Raw genomic sequence first — 25,826 nt, 5'->3', positions numbered from 1 at the left:
CGTGGATGAGATCCTTTTATAAACGTTTTGTTTTAGAGAAGCTTTATTTAAACAGCCGTATTCGCTTTCGAACTGAAGCCTCACTCAACACCAGCCAACACAAGCTTCGCAGACACATATACCATCATTCCCAGTGCTTCCACCTAAAGGCGCTTTAAGAAGTTCGTATAGACGGTGGCTCCACAATTTTGTGACGCCACTGTCACAAAAATATCTAGGTATATTTGTGAAAAACTTCTCTCGCCCGTCAGTTGATATACCCCACTCTGGACAAATAAGCTCCGTGTTGTGGAACCAAAGCAGAAGACAAAGTGAGTCGTTTCATGATGATGATAGTTTTTTTCTTGACGTGACTTGGTATAATGAAAAGCAAGACAGCCATGCTGTAAAAAGCAATGTCGACAAGTCAAGCTTAAAAATGAAGCTCGGGTATTAGGCGTAGCTTCTTTCATTTTGTTCGCATATCATAGGCTTGGCTCCAGAGTGTTCTATCACTTTTGTTGTCGCAGACGTGTCTGAAGATTGTGTGCATGTTTTGATTGCCTGCCGTTGTGTCTTGGTGAAACTGTCTTAGTTCAATCATCACGGTAGAAACGACCTCCACAAAAGAAAGACTTTGAAATGAATCAGAGCAATATTCCACATTTTATTCTCTTTTGTAGCCTTTAGGGATAAGCAACCTAGCTTCGATGATCCGTGAACACTGCTGCAGCATCCGTCTTTTTCCTGCCTCCTAAATAAAACTTTCCTCGAGTGAATAACAATAGAAAAGCAGTTATCCTCACTTGAATATGGCCCCCAGTACCAGCTTTACCGAAAAAGCAGAAAATAAAAGAAATAACAATGCTCAAGCTTTTTTTTTAATTGTACATCGCTGTTTATAGCGTTGTGAGAATGTCAAAACAAAAAAAGTTCAAATCGGTGAACTTTCCGAGCTTGGAAGCATCCTAGGAAGCTGTACTGATTTCAAATATTCTTTGCGTATCGTCTCAAGTCTATTATTATGCATTCGACGGATGAAGTTTACCTTAGAAAATCTCATGACATGACAGTATTATTGAAAAATCATTAGGTAACATATAGAAAAGCCTATCCGAAAAAAACAGAAAACAGACGGTCAAATGCCTTGACACGTTCAATAATCGCTGACAAGGTTCCTGAATATGTTCCTCTGTTGCTCCTTTTTTCTGTTCTTACTGGCGTGACTCCTGAAATTTTTATTTCTCGCCTTCGCATGGTACGCAGTGCGATGGTTCTAGAAATTTCGATTGATTTGTATCGATATAACAGAAAGCACAGGTAGTATTAGTCCTGCGGCAAGTTTGAACAAAAATGATTTTTTTGTAGCTTGATATATTTAACTACGCTCTCTTGGTGCATTTGCTGAACTAAAACAGTTTTTTCGTCAACTTTTCAATTGAAAATTCTGCACACAAATGTTTTTCCAAACGCAGTCAACATGCTGAAGTGTTTATTTTCCTAATGTATAGAGCACGAAGAGGCTAAATATGTCGCATGTCTTGCAACCTGTAAAATACACCAGGACATTGAACAGAATATATATATATATATATATATATATATATATATATATATATATATATATATATATATATATATATATATATATATATATATGTATATATATATATATATATAAAATAAGGGAAAGAAGTGTATACCTAAGGGCTCGTTTTTCCGTGTTTTAACACAATATTAAGTGAGATCTAACAGACAGTAACGCCAAGGAATGTACAGGGGAAGTTATTAGAACCAATGCAATGTAAATAAAAAGAAAGAAGAAAGAAAAGTGCATAAAAAATAACCAGCCGTGAGCAGGAATCGAACCTACGACCTTCAAATAATGCGTTCGATGCTATATATATATATGTATAATGTTAAAAACCACGTGGATATGTCCATGATTTGAAACGAGGCTCTCGTTTTGTTCCTTTATTGCAAATAGTTTTATTGTAAGTGAAAACGAATCGTACAACAAATGTTTTATGCATTACTTTCGCGGTGTCTATCCCTCCCTTATTTCCCCCAACTGATGACCATTCATATTCGCCATCCTTAAACTAACACGGAAAAAACAATCTTTCAAGCTCGCACCTTGCACGAAAAAAACGTAACCATTGACCCTTTCTTGCTGCAAACATTGAGAAAATCAGATTAACTTTACAAACACTTGCACGATTGAGCTATACAAACATTGAAAAATAAAGCAAAGCGACTTGTGGACGAGTTCGCTTGTGTTTGCTAAGACGCCCCCTGTACATTAACATCAACCAGGATGTGCGCAATCCCAGCACCTTTTTTGACGTATTTTGGTTTCAAAGCGGAAGTAGCAGTATTTACATTCAACTCACCACCCATCGAAATTGCGAAGCTTGGGAGGAGCAGAACACGAAGACCTACACTTGACTACTTTTCGCCATGCCTACATTGGAATTTTATATACATTGAGGTCCTTTAAGAGAACTGAAGTGTTAGCATAAAACTTACTAGCGTGCTTCTAAACTTGATCGATGGCACTAATCGACAAACAAACAACGTTTTTTTTTAAGAAATAGGTTGGGAGTGGCTTGCTTTCAAATTGAATATTGAGTATTGCGTTCATGTGAGAGTATTTATGCGAGCATTAAGCTGATTCGAAGTTTTGCTCAAGCTTGTCGCTGCATTAAGTGACGGTTAGATAAGAGAAAGAAGAAACTGCACTGATGACGTTACGACGTATAGTCGCTCAATGCAAAGACTAGCGAAGAAAAAACTATGCTTCGCAGTTTCGATGACGGAGAGCTTTCAAGACGCAGTTTTACGTATAAGCACAGGTTTTGATACCACACTTCTGATGAGCACAGTTCACTGACTGCTTCTAAAGCACATAACTTCGATTTTCAGGTGTGCATACCAGAACGCGAATGCTTGAAATCCGCGTTCGTGGGCGGCTGACTTTTGAGAATTTGCCACACGAGCGGTACCACCAGGAGATCGCACTCAAACACCTAAGCAATGAGTAAAAATGCAACTTACACACACTTTTTTTTCACAGCGCACTAACCGTCACAAATATAAGCGGACCAAGTCCCTGTCATCGAAAACAGTACACACAGGCACACACATACGCAATGCAACCTAAAGAGAATAAAAACTAACAAAAGCGTCAATAACACCGACGTCGCTGGCGCTGCTGTCTTGAGTGTTTGTTTTTCTCGTGTCTTGGTGACCGTGGCGGTGACACGCTCACACAGTCAAGGGGTTGGTGTCACTGTTGATTTCACTAGAAGAGAATCACTTTGGGACGGTTCCAGTCACAATGGTTAGACGTGTTCGCACCCTTCGCGGTCTTTCACTGGAAGGCATCAAAGTGCGTTTGACAAGAGATGTCCTGCCACCAGAAAAGGCCATCTCGACAATCGCTTTCAAAACTCACTAGAAACGTCACTGAATAACCTTTTGTTTTGTTCTCCTTTTACGGGGAAGCAACCACCCCCACGCTCTTCATCGCGACCGGTTTCATTACAGGCGAGGTAATGCGAAGGTATTCCATGCTGTAGTAAAGCACCAAGTAGTCCCGGCTGATGAGCAGTGATGTTTTCATCCCTTTTTCTAGAGATTACGTTCGTTGCAAAGGGGTTTTGCTGAAGCCCCCTATCTGGCACTTTCTGCAGCACCTCATCTGTCTCCAGCGATGTCCTCAACGTCTGTGACAGCAGTGTCTCAAAGTCGCTTCGGGAGGGGAGTGCTGGTTGATGCACTTCTGTAGTAGGCAACAGACCCAGGTCACCACTCTGCTAAAGTCCACTGGGAAAAAATAAGAAAGAAAACAGCCTATTCAAGGAACAAACGTATACAACGTTAATTGTTTCGGTACGTACAGAAAACATTATTGTAGCTAGAATAATTCATGTGGGCATGCGGATTACCTAAACTGAATGGCATGACATCGCTGAAAATTCTTAGCTGCTTGAGCTCCTCTTCTCTGGACACCAATGAACACTGCATGTCTATCCATTATTATTTGCTTACATATTCTCAATCATTATTGTATTTATTGCGTTGCCTCTTCTGTTTTTTTTGTTTTCGAGCAGCCTCATCAGCCAAACCTCTCCCGCTTTCTCGCATAGTATTGATAACCTAAAGCTATTTTGCAGAGTTTTATGAAATTGGTGCTCCAAGTACGACACAAATTGTCACTATCGGGGTGTTAAACCGAAAGCAGAGATCATGTCCCTCAACACCGCATACAGGTCAGTGGGAACGCGCTAGGTAGCCTGATGATGCAGATCAGCATTCATGAAATCCTTTCGCGGGTGTGTCTTTTGCTCGGGACAGCGCAGCACGAAATGTTGCGCGGAAGTTTGCTAACATTTCACGTCTTCACAATTTATCATTGACTGTTATACTACATTCATTGCAGGTGGAAATATTGCGGTATAATATAAGTACTCGCTGCAGAATAACAAAGTGATGTCCACGTTTCTAGCACGGCATCTATAATTAGAGCGCCAGGGGCTGATTCACCGTCAAGTTCTTCAAAGCCCGACGAGCGAGAAAGTGAGCTCTTGAGAAATTGATCGCAACAGACCCGGCGTTTATGCAATTAGGACGAAAGGGCGCCGTGCACTCATCAGGGTAAAGGAAACACAAAAGCGGTGAGCTATGCCGATTACTCTTAAGTATGCTTGCTCCCTTGGTGCTCGCTATTGCGGTCTTAAGACTGACTTTCCCCCGAGGGCATGTCCCCACAAGAATGCGAACAGTAGCGCGAGTACGGAGACGTGGCAAACGAACCACGGAAAGAAACCTGGAGCAGGGTCGCTGAGTGGGCTGCAAATTACGTTAAACTAGCGCGACTTCACGACCAGACGACTAATTAGAAAATGTAAGGTTGAAGAATTCCTTTACCCTAAAGGCATGGCGGAGAGACGCGGAGACCCTATTCGCATCAGTTAGCCATGCTTTTTTCTAAAGTAAGCAGCCAACTACCATTTCTCCTCTCACCGACCGCAATGCTAGAGGAAATCCTGCCTCCACATCCACCAACTACTTGACTGCCATACACACCTCGTTCCTTCAGCAGTCGTCTAGATTTTTTTTTTCACGTAGAAGCCCTACTAACTTCGATATGAAGCAATTTGCAATGCAGATGTAATATCACTGAGGCACGCCCTGCAGGTATTTCCCGCTATCCACTGCGAGGAATTCTGGAACGAGCGTGACTTTCTGCGTCGATAAAGGAGGATGTTGAAGGGGGCTACTATTCATAAAGGCACCAACCCTCTTCCGTTTTCCGTTCCTGGCGAAAGTTGATCAGAAGTGTCGCGCTTTTGACATCTCTACCCTGGAGGAATTCAACGTGCCTAAAGAAACTAGGCTTGCGGCGTAGAAGAAGTATTATAACACAGAATTGTATGTTGAGATGAGGCACAGCGCGTAAAACCTGCATAATTGGTACCTGCGGTAAAAGATACTTTAGTGTGAGTGGCGTACGCTAACACTCGGTGCACCAAGGCTTTTGAATGTACTTGGATATTGAAGGTGAGACGTAGAGAAGCGCGACAAGATGTCGTTTTCGGCACCGTTCAGCTCTCGAGTGCATAACTGTACAGGCTAAAAATATGCCCGATGCACACGTATTACACAGTTTACGCTTAGACCTAACTGAATTCAGTATAAAAAAGTTCTGTTAAGAAATATTGAAATTACTAAGCCGTTTCTTGTGCGAAATGTCACTGGAAGTGGGATCTTTATTGTGCTGAAAAGTCGGAGATGCCAAACTTTTAAAGACGATAGTCTTTCTTAGAAACCTTTGACGCAAAAATTTGGGTCTGTCTGTCTGTACTTATGTCTATTTTTCATCCCTTAACGGCACCATAAACGACACCAGACGATACCCCAAATGGCCGACACTATCTGGCGCGCCCACCAATATTCCTCAAGGTTCGGCGTTCATAATTGTGTGATTGGCAATTAAAAATCAGCTGTTGTGCATATCTGAGGCACCATAACAACACGTCAGTATTCTGAATGTGTGTTTTACTAGAAAATGCATACAAAAGTAATTCTAAGTACGGTAGAGTTTATCACGTTGCGCTGACTACTATTGTCTTTCGACGACATTTGCAGTGTAACATGCATATACGGCGCAAATTTTTTTAATGCGCTTGCTTTTGACGTCTAAATATGAAGAATGATTATAAATATGCAACAGCATTGAGACTCTTAATTTAAGTGTTCGTGACAGCAGCGCCAGTTGAGTACCTTTAGCTCGCACCTCTGTTTCTTTTGTGCACTGAAGACACGCCTTTCTTCTTGATCATTTTCCCGTGAGACAGCCTACCAACGGCGATTTCTGCTAGTCAATGGTGGTGCTGAAAGCAGATTCACTTCTACTTTCTTTTATTGCCCTTTTTTGTTTTTGCGCCAGTGAAATGTTCTGCACGTGCAAAGCTCTAAGTGAAATTCGCAGAACTGACATGACTTACTTAGACAGGCAATTTTCATGATTTTCTTTCTTGAGAAACATATCATGATTGGGCACTGAATTTGAATTCGACACCTGTATTTCATTAAGTGACAGCTCACACCCTTTATATTGCTTTGCACATGCAAAATTCTGCTTGTGCATATGTATGCATCGGGGCCCCGGATGGTCATGGCTGCTGTTCGACCTTCCTCTATCTCTTTCTACCTCTCACTGTGTGTGCGTGTGTGTGCACACACTTCTGAGTTTTCTTAGGCTTATATATATACCCCTTCAAGATTTTCGCATTCGTATCAAATATCAAAATCAATAAATTTGAGGTGTGATCACGAACCAACAAAAATACACTCAGTGCACAGCGTTACACTTTCTTATTATTTATTTATTTACTTACAAATACTGCAGGCCCTACTCGGGCCCAAGCAGGAGTGGCAATACCATTGAAAAAACAATACCAACACTAAAACTTACAACTATCGACAATTTGAGTAGTAAACCATAATCAACAATCAGAAGAAAATGAATAAATATATATGATTCGCAATAACAAATGCACAACTTAGTAAGTGATAAAACGTGCATGTACAATATTTCAACACATGAGATGAACACTACTCATGAAAAAGTTAACGCGAGAGTTAACTGACATAAAGTTGTTCAGCATAAACATAACTTTACATATCAAACGAAACATTATTTAGAAAGTGAACAAGTGATTCAGCAGTATTAGCGTTTACTACTTCTTCGGGTAGTTTATTTTATTGTGTTATAGCATGCGGAAAAAGAAAATATAGGTGTATATTAGGATTACGGAACGGCTATCTGACTGTTTTGTTGTGGTTTGCATGACCAGACCTCATGGGGGCTCAATTATGTAGTTTTCACGCGGTATTTTGTAGTGACCATGCTGTAGTTGATATAAACGTTTCAAGCGAGATACAGTTCCGCGATGAGCTAGTTTTTTTTTTCAATTTGGCCCTGTCACAGAAGACCATCAAACTGGAAAAATGTGAGTATGTAGTGTACATAAACCTCAAGGCTATGTTTTGCGCTCTTTCTAATTCCCTGATCAAGTACTTTTGGTGTGGCTCCAGATCACATCAGCATATTCTATTTTGGTCTCACGAGAGGCTTGTGTGCAGTTAACTTTACGGTCGACGACGTACAACATAGTTTTAGTTCCAAAAATGCAAGCTTTTTTTAGCGTGTTGCTGCAAGTTTTCTATGTGTGTTTCCCAAGCTAACTTGTTTGTAAGTGTAGGACCTAAATACTTCCATATTGGTTTTTAATGTAAGCATTATTAATAGTATAGGCAAATTCTAGGGGTTGTTTTTTGTTGCTAAATGTAATACATTCCGTCTTCGAAGCACTAAGCTTCAATTCTCATGTTTCACACCATACGCCAATTAAGTGCAACGTATCATTCGGTCGATGTTGATCGGAATGGCATTTCAATGCATATGCTGGTATTACACGCGGCTTTCAGCTGTGAAAGTTTGACGAACACTAACGTCTGACCTCAGGGTTGCTTTGAGTGGCTGCTTTGCACTTGTTTTTTTCACAACCTCGTCTTGGGACTAAAAGTTCGTGGTTACTATATGGCTTCTTTCCGGCTACTTCTATTATTTTGCATTTAGATTCGAAATGTTCCTGTACCAACAAAGTACACTGTCTACAGGGGTTTATGTCCCGATTATCTGTGAGATTACCTCGAAAGCCATCACAAATGTTTCAGTTCATAACACAATCACGAATATAGGCGCAGACGGCCCTTGTGTGTAAAATACTTTGTAAATTCGAAATGAAACACTTTAAAGCTAGGACGTTCTGCCTGTGGTTTTTCTGTCGAGTACAGTTTGTTGCACTGTTGCCCACGAAGAAACCTTTGAAAACCCATGCTTTCTTTTGTTAAGTACGAAAACATTCCGATTTGTCAAAGCTAGAAAAGTGGCCACACACTTCCCTATACGAGATCAAACCCCGCGTTTCGGCGATCTCAAGGGCCACACCTGGGCTGCTTACACTGCCTAACGTTCACTGGCCAACTCTTCGGCTCTTTAATATTCCAAACTAGCCGGGGCCCCCTAATTTGGGTCGCAAGATAGGCGGGCCGGAAGCGGCCCACCTATGCCACGCGCTGTGCCCGACGCTGCGCCTTCGCGTAGCAGAGCAGCGGCAATTCGTATTCTCCGCGTGGTGCGCCACTCACTTTATCGTCGTGTGATGGATGGTCTGCGCGTGGATCTCTTGGTGGTGCGCGGGCTTCAGCCGAGTTCCAGCGTTCCACGCCGGACAAGCCGCGTCGCTGACCGGTGCCCATCTTCGCTGTCGTAGTCTGCAAATATAAGTGAGCAAAGAAGCGCTATGACTGGCGTAATCATTTGTGACGCGTCCTGCTTAACGCATAACTCAAGTCATCGTTTACTACAATCAAAACAAAATAAGAGTGTGACAATCCGCGGATAGTAAATTACTTATAACACAACGCTTATATAAAGCGTGGGCACATCGTAAAACTGTACTCACACTCTTCCACTATCAGAAATTCAAATGAGAAGCAACCTGAAAGTACTCACTGCATATGACTGAGTGAAAAAAGGCTAGAGCCGATGTTGTTTATAAGAATATATTTGAACTCACTAGCATCACAACTTCAATTATAGGTGTAAGCATACATATTAAAAAAAAATCTCAACTAGTCAGTGGCGAGCACATGTTTTTGCCCAATAAGTTCCACGTTTCTTTTTGATAAATGGTCTTTAGTTATTTTATATCACTACTTTCATCTCAAAAATTGTTGCAGAACACACTTTATTTTTTTGTACGATTGCATTGCGGATGTCTTTTGCCTTGAGCCCTTATTTCATCTTTGTAAAGGCGTTGGCTATAAAAATTACGTGAAGAACTATCTGAAGCGCCCAACAAGCTGATAACTAAGAGGAACGCGGCGTGTGACTTTACTGTTAATGCTGCAGGAGTGTCGTTAAAAGACCTACACGATGTTAATACATATCTGAAACGTAAGCACACGTGCAGGCTTTTTAGCTAGAAATTCTACGAAGGATGTGTACCTTCTTCGAAAAGCGGACTACCACCGCGTTTCATGTCAGCCAACAAAGAGAGCTTTCCTTGGGGGCTGCCATGGCCAATCTCCACAATAGCTCTGTAAAACGAGAGAACGCCACCAGCTATTGTTTTTGTTATTGTTTTTTTCGCAATAATGGCATATGACATTTCTCGGTGTTTTGTATATTCGTTCGTCAAGGACTCAACCTTTAATTCTAACAGTTGCCTATTCAGTGCAGCTACCGGTACTTAACGTAGTTCATCTACATAAATTTATGAAAAACGTTAAGAAAACTTGAAGATAAAAAGTATTAAATTTCATAATATTACCCTTCACTACGCAGTGTTTTAGCGGAACTTGTGCTCAGTAATTCAAGTATATGTGGCATCCAACAACCGCTCTTTCAAAGAGCAATGCATAAGGTAACTCTGGTGCCAGCGTTGAGGACGTTCAGGTGAAGCTACGCGAATGCATGTAATTTGTATGCATAATTAGAGTATAGTTGACCAGAAGATGATAACGAGCCTATACGATTCATTGATTTGCTGGTTGTTTGATTGCTCGACATCACATGCTTAAAACACACACTGCGAAACGACATCAGAGGTGCTATAATATTTCATGGTTAGCACGTTTTATTCCTATACCTATACTCCTATACTCCTATACTCCTATACTCGGAATTCTCAACGGCACCACAGTCACTGAAAAATTCTGATAGGCTGTAGAGAGAGCTCAACGCATAACCACAAGGCATTGTCAGGAAAAGCTCAGATTGTTGCGACATGAAATCATTTCTATCAGTCAGGCAAACATACAGAATGTTTTCATATATTGGTGTAAGTTAGGCAGCTAATACTTATTCGTTCAGATTGGTCTCTCCATACAACAAACTATTTGTCTGCTTAATTCACTTCGAGAAAGATTAACCATTGGCGCAACAGATTACGAGTTGAGAATGTTTCAGGAAATTTTCGCGTTATAATATCTGACTGCGCCGTGATGCAGCTGTTGTACGAAGAACAGACCCAATGACGAATTTCCTTAGCAAAAGCATTTTACTCACTTTTCACGCTCATCGAGACGTGGTTTTGTGTTCGCTGAAAGAAAAGGAAAATAAACGAACCTTATTTTGGTTGTTCCTGCAATGCACCATTGTCTATATTCATTGCACGCTAATATCTTTATCGTGAGAAACAATCATTCCCTCTTTTATGTTAGCACTAATATGCCATTCTATTAAAGTGTATCCGGGCACGCAAAAACACCAGCACATGCAGGAGCACATGCTTGTAAATACATGTTCACTTCAGGGGTCGTTGTGTTCATCTATATGGGTCATTCTACGTGACTTATTTGGCGTTACCGCTGTAGCAGTCACAAACGTAAATACTTTGTGACCACTGCAGCGACAAACCTTATAGTAGTGTCTGACAAACATTTTTTGGCCAGCGAAGGTTGTGCTACACTTACAAAGTTATGAATTCTATAATGCCCCTTGAACCTTTGGCATGTTCGATTGCCACTTGTGTTCTTCTGGCACTCCTTCCTATTATGATAAAAAAAACATCGGTTCTAGCTATCACATATATTTCAAGCAAACCTATACTGAGCTTCTCTGATTTTAAGACTATACCAGCCGACCTTTGTTGCCCTCTCTACAACACTCCGGTGTCATTCCAACATAACGATAGACTTAGTACACTTTTTCACACATTCGCTTGGTGATTATACATATACGTTCCTGTCAGACTTGTTTTTCAATAATTGACTTTTATTTCTGGTTGTTGTTAGAAGTAAATTGCACCGGAGTGTTGTCGTTTTTTTATTGAGCCTCTCTGCCAATCATTGTAATTTTAACAGCTTAAACACATGAAAGCATGAAGTTAGCAACCGCTTGCATAGAGTTCAACCTGCCCTGCCCTTCAACACTTTTTATAAAAACTTTTCGTGTACAAGTGAATATGCACACATATAAGCGCATGCACGCACATATACAAACAATGGTTGTAACTGCCCTTTTTTCAGGAAGAATTGTTGTCCATGCCACTGTGAGCAATGTTATAGCTATAGTGACTCTTTATTTGAAAGCCGTTTCATCGGTCTATTTTTTTGTGCTTTTTGAACTAATAATTCATCTGTGATATCTCTAAATATATACGGTGACATTTATATTTGTTTTTCCTACGTAGCGACAATCATGTGTACACTTTACTACTTCCGTCTCAACTAGCTTGAACGCCGTCACATAATATATTTGTGGCGGCCTCATGAAGCCTTCTAATGACTTCATTATAGTCACTGTGCTTGGAGACTTTCATGATGAACGCTCAGACTTTCACGTGCTTCTGATAGTACTCTCATACAATACCATGCATCATCTTGGTATTTTATTGAAACAGTAAGCAAGTTTAATTAGAAAAATTATCAGCTTGCTTATTATTTCCCACGTTCAGAAAAGCCCAAATGGCACAAAAGAAGAATACAGAAAGATGTATTGACACAGTACTACGTCTGTTCTGTATCTGTGCTTATTTCAGTGCGCTCGGTTCTTTTTCTTGCGTTGTTTTCTCCTTGTTTTATCTTTCGAAGTGTGGACCAGCTCGACCAAGCATCCGTTTTAGCTAAATTATTATGCACCGTCAGGGAACGCACGCATTATGTTTAGGTCCCCGAAAGGCTTCAAATTATCGCGATTATGATATTCGTGCGAACTTCCATCAAATGCTACAGCATCGCCATTACGTCTTCAAAACAACCCTACCCCATCTTACTTCTAGAAAAGAAAAGTCCTTCCTCCTATAACAATCACTCGCGAGCACGTAAGGTCCCCGAGAAAATTGTACTCCACAGAACTCTTCCGAGAAGCACGGGACGTTTAAACGTTTGTTATATTTTTCTTCGCTAATAGACCTCACATAAGAAGGGAAACGATTTCAAAAATGGGTCATACCACAGTGGCGAGCATCGCTGCTAGAATATTCAATGCAAGAGTCATTAAAACGGCTGTTCCCGGTCTCAAAAAAAAAAAAATCAAAACGGGCGCGTGAGGGAAATTACCGCGACACGCGCGTCAGATGAAAGAGCGCACGGCTCATATCACGAATAAAGAAAAGTGATGTCAGGAAAAGCGACAGAATGCAAGTGCGTATGACGGAACGGGCAGTTATGGGGCGCGCACACTTGTAATACGTATGTACCCACTTACACTGAATGCGCTTTCGGATAACAACGATGCTAATAATAACGATGAGTAGAACGATGATGATGACCACGCCACCGGCGATGCCCGCCATGATGATGAGGTTCTCCTCTTTCAGCAGAAGCTGTGCCCAGCCAGCCGGACCTGCGAAGAGGGCACGGTTTATTATTATTTTTTTTTACGACAGCGGGTCATCACGTCTGCAGCGTCACGTTTCGTCGTTTCGCGGGAGAGGCGTAAGGGTAAATAGGAATCCGCTTGACGACAGCGAGATCCGTTGCTCTCGAAGCGCTCGATGACTAGGCCTGTTTACTACTGTTAAGCGTAGAGCTGGCAGTATAAGTGCAGTTCACAAACTTTTGTTTGTTGAACACAATTGCTAAACTGACGAGATCTTGTCGGTAAAGTGTTCTTAGTGGGCTCCTAGATAGCGGTATATGAGAACGAGGTGACTTCTGTGTTCATGAATATATTACCTTCTTCAGATTCATTTTTTTACCTCTTAATATCAATGAACATGTCAGCTACTACGTTATCTGTTCAGTAGACGCTCTTATCCTCTTAGCTGCAGAAACCTACTGTTCGGCAATAACAAAAAATAGAATAAAAAGTAGGCCTGTGATAAGCCTTTTTTTGCTTTTTCATATATTCTTTTATCAATGGCATTTATGATAATATAAAGAATGCATTATTTTTTTAACTGCTTCGCTCTAGAATAATACCGTTAGAGTGTAGTCATTGTACTTAAAAATAGTTTAAATAATAATAGCTTCTAAACCCCCTGCTCTATTCAAATGGAGTTACTCTTACTATTTTGGAAAGTTTCGTCGTATCAGCTGCGTTTTCTACGACAACAACCCCAAATAATGATACACCACATCTGCAAGACTCTCAAAATTCTAATACCGACTGCTGGCTTGGCTTGCTTTGTTAGGTAACCTAATGTTACGTTGATTTTCTGCATACGCTGTTAAAAAGACAAAAAAAAAACAAATCCTTGTGTGGGGTTTAAACCTCAAATTATATACGTACAGCTCGTTACCTACCACTTTCATAGACACAAGTATAGCATTTTAATTTATACATCACGCCTCCAACGTACAGCCTTTTAAATAACAACTACTATGGGGCAGTGAATAACACGGTGGGTGCTTTGTCGATAAGTTATTTGACTTTTTTTTGTTTAATACAAAATGGTGTGCTTGGTTCATCTTTCCTAAATGCCACTACCTCTAAAAAAGTATGACCAGCTATGTTTTGGATGAAACACACGTGAACTTTGCTGCCTATACATCACCCAATGCAAGTTTTTCTTTAAAACATGTTCTATATTACCCCGAGGGCCATTCTGCATCGACACCAAAAAGCACTCATAACGTATAATCAAATCGATTTGTTTTCTCCCAGAATTTAAACATTTGCATTTCTTAGCGACCACGGGCAACAGATTATTTGTGAGGTGGTTGATCAAGGTGTTTGCATGCATAATATAGCTCGTCACGTGCATTGTTTCCAATGCGACTAATATTCTTTGAAGTGTGACTACTATGAATATTCAAACAAATGCGCTGTTTCAATGTTCTTCATTGTTAGTCTTGGAAATTCGAGATTACAAGTAACGCTTTTTTCTTCCCAGAATATGGAAATGTTGCGTGCCTCTGAACCATATTTGCATTTCTCAGGTGAAACCACAAGCTAAAAAAGAAAAAAAAAGCCTGTCATTGTGAACTCGAGTGCGGAAAACAATAAATTGAAAATTGAATATGCAAATGACCAGAGTAAATTTTAAATTAGCTTTTTTTTGTCCATATTTGTACTGAATCCGTTTATTTTTTTGATTATTTTTTTTCCTTTGTAGCTGAAAGCAAGGTTTTTTAGATGACTTGTACTAGTTTTTTCCGGCGTTAATGTGCAGCATTGCTTTTGACAGACGTGAATAATGCGACACATAGGTTGCCTTTCGGAATAACTTAGTACTGTTGACATCCGCTCTTACTGCTTTTGCTGGCTGCAATGATTTCCTGATGAATGTCCGAGGTTAGTTTCGCGACAGTAGCAGCTGCGTTGAATACAGGGAAAAAAATTCGAGGAAGGGGGTAATGACCCGGCGTAATTAATTTTTTAATGTTGTGCACTTATAAACAAGATGATGGTTAAAATAAACATTCACCAAGATGTCTTCCGCGGTTGTGTAGCTATGGATTGATAAGCTCGACCGGTAACTCAATCAATTGGTGCTTTACCAACTTATATGCTAAAACGTCCACAGTAAAGCAGACGTGAAGATGCAGCGTACGAAGTTCTAAAGATCACTTTCTTTGAGTAGATAACTGTACGACGCATTTTCGATGACATGCATAAGTTCGTTGTTGGTGTGATCACTTCCTTCGCCACGTCGGTCACTCGCAGTATGAAATGCTTGCTCTCGGACTCTCGATTGACGTTAGTGAGTCATCTTGACACACCCATCATTAGGCATACGATATTAAGTTAGTGAACGACACTCTGAGATATAGATGCGCCTATTTGGAAGCCTATAAGACGAGTAAAGAGCAGAGATACTAGCCCTGTTTTCACGCCTTAGAACTGAAAATGAGGCATCCTTGTTCAGTACGTAGATATAAGACAGACAAAAAAAGCTGTGAACTTTCAGAACCAATTTCGAAAAATACTTGATTCTGTATATTTTGTAAAATATGTACATTGTCAATGCATTATTGAAATAAGTAAGGATTTTTTTTCGGATATATCAATACGACTCATTTTTGTTCGTTTTTCATGATGCTTTATTCCCTGACAGATTTATCTCGCTGCATCCTAAGTCAAGTTTCCGTATACTCTCCGAATGCCTAAAGACGCGTCTTCGTTCCCGTATGAACCCTCATTTGCTTTACGTACGTATACGTCAATGGATGATTGCTCAGCGACGCAAGCGGTCGCCTCCGTAAGGAAGTGACGCTGGCAGTGAAGCAGCTGCTGCGCGTCTCGCTTCTTATCTCACCAGCGGGAACGATTGAGTGTCAGCAGCGTGGAATGAGGAAAGCGCAGGATGGGTACAGAGTGGATTCCTTATCTCGCCGAGTGCCCAGGGACACCTAATGAGGCACACGAGGCCTTCTTCTCGTTGCTACGAAAAAGGCAGGAGGCGGGCGTGGAAGGATTATACAGAGTCGTCGATAAGCGGCCATCCAGATTGTCTTGAGCCTCTTTTTCGTCGATTACATTGACTACCGCTAAAGCAACTGCAAACTAAGAGTTCGCCGGACAGCTTAGCCCGACACGGCGAACGCTCGCACGGTCGTTACACCGCAGCAGTGAACGTCCCTCCATCGTGAACAAGACGCGAGCAGCTATGGACATTGACATCGTGGATACGTCGTCGTAGGGCAGAACGTTTAGTCTCTTATTTTTCGAAGAAGTCTTCCACGGCTTTCCTTAGGGCGCTCCCTTCGATCGCTCGTTAGCATAGTGACCCGTCAATCCTGTGAGCATCTTGGATGATGAAGATAAAAGAGCCTAGCGTCTGACGTTGCTTTCAGTAATGGACGTAAAACTCACGGCAGTTGGTACCGGGAAAGTTTCTTCTTTTTTGTTCTTTTTTACGCTAAGATACTGCTTGTGTAACACACGTTCAAGTGGCTACCAGGGCACAATGTGTAACATTAAAACATATTCTTGAGTTTGCAATCTAGCACGTTGTTTTTTGTTTCCATTTGATATAAAAACGTAAATGGACTCTCTCTTGGGAAAGCAGTCCAACGTTAACTTTGTATTTCTTCATATCACAGTTTTGTATATAAGTAGGTTTTAATATAACGTTTATACATAATGTCAAAACGTACATGAACCTCCAGTATGACATGCGTTGAACCTGCTTTACTGTACAAGAAATCAGTGTTGTCAATAAAGCTTTCGTCTAGCTTACCTAAATCTAGTTTGTTTGATTTTTCGATATAAACAATACAAATGAAACAGTTTTCAGTTAAAACTGGTTTCTCGCTTTACACGAAAACTACTCTTTATACCAGGAAACTGTACAGTAAAGGAGGTAATTTACGCTAGTCTCACTTACGTAATATTCAAGAGTACTTCATTGGTAACCATTAAACCTCTTATTAAAAGTTCAGGATGCCTCATTCAGTAAACAAGAGGCAAATAATGCATCGGGTAACACGTAAGAAGCAGATGGCAAAATAATGATTACAGCTTCGCCACAACGTCAAATCAATAAATAAAAAAAGCAACAAATCAAGATGTTATACGAAGTAAGGCTAGCAGCTACTTCTCTTGAATGCAGTTCCACGTAACTCTACAAAATGTTGGTTAAAGTGAACGCTGCCGCTCCAAGCAGCGCAGAGGTTTCCACAGTTTGATGTCTCATCATCATGTAAGTGATGATGGCCCACCGCATACTTACATGAGCCATCTAGTGATGTGTATTAAGATAGCTTTCTTTTGATCAAAATTACGACTTGCTGCTCGTGTGCCACAGCCTTCCTCCCCCCTTCAGCGGCACCCTTCACGCTCAGACGGGACGTATCATGTTTGCATGACGAGCCATCAACGCTAGGCTTTGCACGCAAGGCAATGTTCTCGCACGTGTCCTTCATGCGAGGGTGACGGCCACTATATTAATATCTGCTTAAGCCGCACTCTTTCTTACAACTCACACGCCTTTACTAGTGCATAAAACATATCAAGCACGAAGTGAGGTCCCCGATTCGGACATTGTGTGAAGAAGGCTGGAGCTGGCGATGGCGAAAACCCGCTGAGAGTGTCCGGGCAATCGGTATCACATGAACAACTTTTCTTCCATACTCAAGCCCACTCATTTGCATCAGCATTATCTTTGTGATAACGGTACTATAATGTAGATTCGGCCAAAGAGGGACATAATTTTTAAGAGCACTTGTGTTTTCAATGCATACAACATACAAGACATTCCTATTTAATAGTTCCTTTGTGAATTTCTTTTGTCTTTTCTCTAACGCTGGCCCTGTGCAATCTTTATTTTTCCTTCTGCAGTTTCGCATGTTTCTAGATACTTCGAAGGTTACGCGAATAAATTGAGGTATGCTATTACGCAAGATTTGACACTCACTGGGGAGCTTGGTGAGTTTCAGCTGGCAGGGCTCGGAGTGTCCGACAGCGTTGCTGGCTACGCAGGAGTAGGCGCCGAATGAGGTCCGGTCGGGCACCACTAAGGTACTGCGTGGTCCCCGGTCTTCCTGCACGGTGCGATTGTTCCGCAGCCAGATAAACGCGACAACGGGAGGCACCGCTTGGGCATCGCAGCGAAGCACCACGTTGCCTGATGAGTCGTGTTCCTTCACCACGGCACAATGCGGGCGGTCTGCATTGGTTAAGGAGCGTGGAACACTGACTGAAGAGTGCGTAACCATCGATTCATGGTGTTAGGTAAAAAGTGTGTGTTTGAATAAACGTTAGATGCAGGTGAGTTCAGAGGGAAAAATAGATATGATAAATGGTGAAGAAAAACAAAAGGAAGCTAACAAGAAGGGAAACCTGCTATGCCACCGATACCCCAAGGAACGCCTCTTCTATGTGCCAGGAACGCCACTGTTTTCCATAAAAACCACCCGTCGAAGACAATCGCAGAAGCCACGCCTCTTGACGTGTGTTCCGACCAGGCACCGTGAAGGAGCGCTCGCCACCGTACGACTTAGTTCTATGGCATAAAGCTAACAGCTTGTCAGAAACAGTTATGATAGTAGTTCCTTTTTACAAGGAAACGCTGTTAGAGGCACTAGTCACTGTATCAAAAGGAGAGGGGAGCAGAGACAGGAAGGGCAGTGCATTCGCTGCTCGCGTTGCAGGCCTTGTGTTATAGGAGGCAATGTTCTAGGAAATAGGGTAAAAAAGGGAGAGAAAGAGAGTGCCGACACAGCACTAGTAAGTCCCTCCTAGCGCTGATTGTCTACGCAATATTAATTTTCCATCGCAAAATGTACCAGGCCATGCTACAGCTTGTTCTGCAGTGTAGGTATTCTGTTAGCCTCACAAAAAGGACAGTCTATTTCTACATGTGCTGAGTAATATCTCCGGAGCTCGAGATCTGGCGCACTGACGTCAACATTCGTGGTAACCATCCAAGTGTATTCAGAATATTCTGTAAGTACTGAAACAGTCTTTCCTACAGGAATGCTGACTTGCGTCACGCTGTCACGAGCCTGCGGGCGCTTATTACCAAAGGCGCCTTTCATCAAACACGTGGTTACCAGCCGGAAGGAAAGAGCTGGTGATGGTGATGCTACTAGAGGTGGTGCGTGTCACTGTTTAACTTAACAGTTGCGAATCTCGCTTATAAACTTTCTAGCCTAGAGTAGCATCATTGCCTGTGACCTAGTGGTACAAATAATAGAATGAAGCCATACCAGTTCACGTCATGATTGGTGGCGCCATGGACACGTTGGCAAATTATACACGTAAAAAAAGATACATGGGCTTTCCTTTCTTTTTCTATCTCAAGCTACTATATATTTAACAGAAAGAAGCACTATTTCCTTTCAGTGCTGTTACAAAAACGGTGGCAAGAGCTATATTCACCAAGACTTGACACATGCTCTTCTTCTGTTCGCATATATTGCTGTAGCGAACAGATTATGCACGTGATGAAAAGATGTGGAACCTTATCAACTTCGAAGATGGTCAAACAAAATTACACTAATGTCAAATGGGATGCAGCGAGAACATATAGGTGAAAAAGTTAAACGCAATGTGGTAGTCAAGTTACAAGCGCACATACACGAAATGTAATCACATCAATTCCCTGTTAAATTTTTAACTGTATTGGATCATCGGAAGATAAGGTTTTGTTGCTACAGCAACTGTTTTTCTAAGGCTTCATACCCTAGTGGTCCTTAAGAGCATATCGTATGCAAAACAAGGCGTAGACGCAACAGCATCTGCTTTTAATGAGAAAGGGTGGAATTTAATCGAAATGTGTTTTTACTTGTCTGAAATGACAGAGCATTCTGTATCAATAAGCAGTGTGCTCCACACATTTCTGCCTTTTTGATTGACTAAAAAGAGCCAAGCTTTCGAGACAAACTGACGAGCAGCCAACCCCCCCCCCCCTCCTTTTTTATAACCGTGCCAATCTGAGCTTTCTGCCTTGATTAAACATTTGAAAAACTTATACTGTTATTTCCATTGAGCATAGACTATTTGTAAAAAAAAAAGGTACTTGTGCTAGTGAAAGGCACATAGTGCATTTTATTTTAACCCGCGTGGCTCTTCAAGGGGCCATTTTCCTTCTACGTGCTAGACTCGCATGGTGATTGGGTTCTGTGCATTCATTTTGAGTTAAGTTGCAAACTTGTTGGCTTTTTTTGCGGGAGCAAAAAATATTCTCGTGTTGACAAACCAGCGATCCTTTTTAGGAAGCGTGGTATGATGAGAAATAGACACGCTTCAGCTATAACAGAAACTAGACAGGGAACGCTAGTGCGATCGCTTTAGCGAGTGAGTTTCGTCATTCCATGCCGCCGCAAGCACAAAATGTTGTCTGTAATAACAATGGACATTCTTTAATTATTCTGTATCGACTACAAGCTGTGATGAAGCGTAGCTGTCTTCGCACAGAATGTGTAGGAACCAGGACACTCGTAGGGAACACAATGAATCACGTTCCTTAGAAAGAAAACCCTCAGAACTGCCACTTTGGAAACTGTTCTAACTTTCTAAAAGGCATGCATGGTCAGAGTAAACTTTCTCAACATCGTTTGGAATTTAATCAAGGCAAAATACTGCAATGTTTTCGGGTAAAATCAATTCCAATTTACAGTATTTGGCTAGTACAGACAAACGAGATATAATCGAACAAGCCAGGAAAGGAAGAAAATAAGCGAAAAGGTGATACGTGCGATACTTATATGGCATGTTGCTAATATATAAATTGTTCAGCGCATCTTCATTCTGAATAAAACATGAAATAAAGTTCACTTTTCTCTTGGACTTAGAATATCTTAAATACACCATGTTTGTTACAGTTGCCCGGTTAGCATGTAAAAGCAGAAGGTTGACTTTTAACTACAAAGGACCAAACATAACTACAAAGCTACTGAACTATAGAATGGTCTACTTATCCGGAACATTTTCTTTTGCATTTTTATTTCAAAAACAGTGGATAAATCTTTCTTTTTTGCTAAAAAAATACGAACGTGCCATCCCTGAAAATACATTTGTAATTATTGTTCACTTGCAAGAAAAGAGGCCGAGGAATAAAATGAAACAAACCTGAACCCTTTGCATAGTGTAGTTCTTGAGAAAATGTGTCCTAAAGAAGCCTTAAAATACACGAAAGGTATTTTACCTACCCTGTGCACTTAGCATGGCGGAAATCTTGTCATTACTATGGAAGTAGTTACCTCTTTTCGCACCTCGCACCACCTAAGATAAAGAACTTAAAATTTCAGAACCTTCTTGTTACTCTTTTATAGCAAGTCCGCTCAAATTAAATTCTGCGCTTATTGTAATATGCATCTCCTCATTCTCAACAAGATTAGGGCGCTTAAAACGCTAGAAAAATAAAAAAAGAAAGTGCAGAGACTCGTTGTGGCACCCTTGCTGTGAACTGACGCGGTTGAAAACTTCCGATACACGGTAAAAACAAAGCACCGCATCAAGTGGGGGATTTGACCGCGTGGCTGAAGCGATGCACCTGTAACGAGGGCGGACGTTGGGGCTCATTACCGAACCATTAGCGAAGCGAAGCAGGACCAAGGCTGAGCTTCCAGCCGCAGTGATAAGCTGCCGTGGAAAGGAGGGTGATGCGAAGGGGAAGGTGCTGAGAAGAAATCGATGAACATGACATTCCCGCCGCTTTGCCCCTAGAACTGCTTGGATCTTTCTTACCGCAGTGCTTTAATTATTGTCGGCAGGAATAACAACTTCTTGTTCCGGATTCACTTAGTTATCATAAATTCATATATATTCTTAAATACTGACCACAAAACATGGACGACATTTGAGCTTCGCCTTTAGGAGCAGAACGTGATAGCGTGTAAAAGGACCTCGTTCACATAGCACCCTCAGTCACTAGCCTGACTTCAGGTCTCGGTGGGACAACTCCGCCCTGCCGCAAGGAAAATGGGTCTGCGTGCGTAAAAGTGGTCCCTTTATTCTATCCTACAATAACTAGTGCATGCCTAGTTTCGGAGTGTCCACTACACCATAATAATTACCCAGTATGTGATGCCGTACCCAGTGCCCAGAACCCAGTACCCAGATTCCAGTACCCAGGTTCCAGTACACGTTCCTATGATGACACGTGCACCTGCGTAACTTTAACCTTTGTTGATCCAGTTGTTGACGGTGATAATTACCCATTTCATTGCAATTTTTTATAGCCACACATTTAAACTAGCATTCGTTGCGTAAATCACATTTTGACGCATGGCACGATCCTACGCTGCCGACAAGAAATATATTGCATGCGTTATTCGTTGCGCTACATGATATTCGTCTAGTGTTTTTTTCTGAAACTGTTCCAAGCATGGGCGTGGCACTGAGGTATAACAGTTGCTAGGCATGGAGAACTCCTGGGTTTCACAGCAGAAATTCTAGCCATCCGTGCCTAAGTTGAGCGGTGTTACCGTTGGTGTTCTTGGCGTCAGGATAACCGATAGAACGAACAAAGACAAAACATTGGCAGTGTAAATTCATGCTTCACTGCAAAAAAAAATGCCAAAAACTTCAGTAATGTAGCCTCCTTGTCTGGAGGCGCTTTATGAGATATGGCGGTAATGGGAAGAAACGAATTTTTTTTTTTCGAACGCAAAGCCACTGGCAGGTGGCCACACTGGGTGGTTTTAGTTGAAGCCGCTGAATTATTTAGTGAAGTGTAGGAAACAACCAATATTTCGTTCATAGCGTCGCATTGTAAGCGCAGCGTAATATACACTTTGGTATTTAAAACTGCGTAATTACGCATTTTCTAAACTAAAAGATACTCTGCCTAACATCTACGTACTGATGTTGTGCCTCAAGTATACATATTTGTTTTTACTGCAAAATGTTCACACGTATAAACGCAACCATCAGATTAAGATAAGGGAGCGTTGAGCAAAGGATTAAAATTAATAGTTCATCAGAAGTACAGACAGGCTAAAATTTCTGCGTTGAGTTCTTTATCTGTGATTGTATTGCAGTGCTGTAAAGTACATTGTGCCAAGCTCTGTCTTATGCAGGTCCCACTGAAGGCATTCTGTTACACGGTGCAGTTGTAGTCACACAAAGTGCGGTTACCAGTATTTACTAAACTTTCCTGTTTCAAGTATCTCTAGAAAGATTGTTGTCTTTAAAAGAGCGAACACGAAGTCTGTCCATATCACGAGCCACTGGCCTCTAACATCGCTTTTTTCCTCCATTACACGCGCCAGCCCCTCAGTTGGAGCTCGAGCGTATGCAAGGCTGTCACGTGCTCTGCAGCTTGCTTTGATCAATTATTGTGTGAGCTCTATGTTCGTAATGGTTCTGTAGGTGTTTCGCTTTGTTCACGGCGCCTGCGGTGCGAAGAGTGGCGCACGTAGCACTCAAACGCTGGCAGCTTTTGTGGCAATATGTAACCAGTGTTACATCGCTATAACTGTGGCACAAGACGAAGTTGGGCTCGAAATTCTCGTTAGGGAGTATGCTAATCGGTAACTTTTCGAGTAAGTTCTTTACATGCACTTATCTCGAATTTTCGCTCACGAATAATACTTTTTTTCACTGACAACTGACGACCCGAACAACGACGCCAACTTCAACGTTTCTACATTTCTTATATCAGCGTTTGTACTAGCGAGCGAAGACGAGGAGAGCGAAGTGGCTCCGCCGAGACTCTGTACTCAAAACGTAATTTTATATTTATATAATCCTTAAACGAACAACTATTTCAGTTTTCTTTATCTAAATTTTATTTTTAATAATACGGCAAATAAACCTTATATTGCCATCTGTTGAAATAGCCAATCCCACGCAGTGAGTACGAGCCACATATAAAGGGTCAAGCAAGCAAGCTACCACACCCAAGTGTTTTTGAAATGAATTGAAGCTTGGGCCCCAGAACTTTTGAGTTAATTGTCTTTTATTGTTTCCAAAAACAAGACCCCCTCCACAATAAATCCATCAGAAGACTATGTGACAGCTCTGCAAACTTTGGCAACGTAGACTCCATGACGACGGAACGGGAGGCGTCCCGCTATCTATCTATCTATCTATCTATCTATCTATCTATCTATCTATCTATCTATCTATCTATCTATCTATCTATCTATCTATCTATCTATCTATCTATCTATCTATCTATCTATCTATCTATCTATCTATCTATCTATCTATCTATCTATCTATCTATCTATCTATCTATCTATCTATCTATCTATCTATCTATCTATCTATCTATCTATCTATCTATCTATCTATCTATCTATCTATCTATCTAGCCGCGGTGGTCTAGTGGCTAAGGTACTCGGCTGCTGACCCGCAGGGCGCGGGTTCGAATCCCGGCTGCGGCGGCTGCATTTCCGATGGAGGCGGAAATGTTGTAGGCCCGTGTGCTCAGATTTGGGTGCACGTTAAAGAACCCCAGGTGGTCTAAATTTCCGGAGCCCTCCACTACGGCGTCTCTCATAATCATATAGTGGTTTTGGGACGTTAAACCCCACATATCAATCATCAATCATATCTATCTATCTATCTATCTATCTATCTATCTATCTATCTATCTATCTATCTATCTATCTATCTATCTATCTATCTGTCTGTCTGTCTGTCTGTCTGTCTGTCTGTCTGTCTGTCTGTCTGTCTGTCTGTCTGTCTGTCTGTCTGTCTGTCTGTCTGTCTCTGTCTGTCTGTCTCTGTCTGTCTGTCTCTGTCTGTCTCTGTCTGTCTGTCTCTGTCTGTCTGTCTCTGTCTATCTATCTGTCTGTCTGTCTCTGTCTATCTATCTGTCTGTCTGTATGTATGTATCCCCGTCCGTCCGTCCAGCCACCTACGTCTGGGTGATCTCGTGAGCACCCCTTTAACTTAGGGTAAAGCAAAATTAGTATGGGAGAGTGAGATGGCTTGAAGAACATGACTTGCTGGTCATGACATGAAAAATGTCACAATCTTGTTGTGCTCGTCGTCAAACACTTTCCGCCGGACAGCGACACTAACACAAGGGCGGCTTTGTGCCCCTGGTACACGGGTATGTGCCACAGGTAATTGACACTTTATATCTACCCAGGGATGGCGGGAACAGACTTAGGTAATTCTAACGTGTGGGTGTAAAAAAAAAAGCTGAAATCGGCTCAATTTACACCGACTAATTCGAAGAATAAACGTAAAGCTCCCATAACGAACCAAACCCCAGCATTCTGCATGGCAATGAAGTATTCAAGTGCCGTGCCACGCTCTGTCTCTCAACTACTTTTCAAATAGACCTTATTGTTCATGAAACGACAATTGTGGTTGCAGTGCTGGCTATCCAATTTCAGAAACATTACACATGTTCTCCTATTATACAGCTGTCATGTCAGTTTAACGTCAGTTGTAGGAATGTGCCACCGCTGAGGTTGACTTATGCTGCAGTGTCCAGGACTACAATCCTCGCGAGCACCAGCGTTTCATATCAAATTACGGTTTCTGGTGTTGCTAATATTTATGTTGCTGTTGACATCATCATTGAAACTGTAAACAACTGGATATATAAAACATGAGCGCCTATTTAACTTTTGTTTCTGAATGTAATTGCACATATTTTTTGGCACATTGTATCGTTTCACTCAATAAGAAAATTACAACACAGTCACCTACCACGCGCATAATTCGCATGACATCGATTCCCAAGGTACGTGTGGTCTGCCGAATTTACACATGTGTTATTTTTCTTACTCTGCTTTTCAAATGTCATTTAACTGTATTTTTTTGTAAATAACAGCTCACTTGTCTTGAATTTTTCCTTATATTCTAAGCATAACCAGCAGAAAGTTCTTGCCTTTCCTTATCATTCATTTTTGTTATCCTGGCTCCTCTCGTACAGAAAATATGAAAAATGCTATCGCTACAATTCTGCATG

At 41.4% G+C, this 25,826-nt stretch overlaps 1 protein-coding gene across 2 annotated transcripts in view; it reads right to left on the bottom strand.

Annotated features, from left to right (window-relative positions):
* Nucleotides 1–3,479: 3,479 nt before the first annotated feature.
* LOC119172705 (hemicentin-1) overlaps nucleotides 3,480–25,826 on the bottom strand; it is a 195,416-nt gene continuing 173,069 nt past the window's right edge. The window contains exons 10-15 of one of the 2 annotated variants that reach the window (XM_075892894.1): nucleotides 17,862–18,113; nucleotides 12,767–12,904; nucleotides 10,625–10,658; nucleotides 9,563–9,654; nucleotides 8,701–8,826; nucleotides 3,480–3,807 (exon numbers count right to left, since the gene is read on the bottom strand). In XM_075892894.1, coding sequence (XP_075749009.1) covers nucleotides 8,756–8,826; nucleotides 9,563–9,654; nucleotides 10,625–10,658; nucleotides 12,767–12,904; nucleotides 17,862–18,113 — 587 coding nt within the window. In that variant the 3' untranslated portion in view covers nucleotides 3,480–3,807; nucleotides 8,701–8,755. The remainder of the gene's footprint in view (nucleotides 3,808–8,700; nucleotides 8,827–9,562; nucleotides 9,655–10,624; nucleotides 10,659–12,766; nucleotides 12,905–17,861; nucleotides 18,114–25,826) is intronic. The other variant, XM_075892895.1, reaches the window with a different exon arrangement.

The sequence above is a fragment of the Rhipicephalus microplus genome, chromosome 4 (genome assembly GCF_043290135.1).
Source record: "Rhipicephalus microplus isolate Deutch F79 chromosome 4, USDA_Rmic, whole genome shotgun sequence".
Classification (NCBI taxonomy): Eukaryota; Metazoa; Arthropoda; class Arachnida; order Ixodida; family Ixodidae; genus Rhipicephalus; species Rhipicephalus microplus.
Note: the sequence above shows the minus strand (reverse complement) of the source record. Positions and strands in the feature narration are given on the sequence as shown.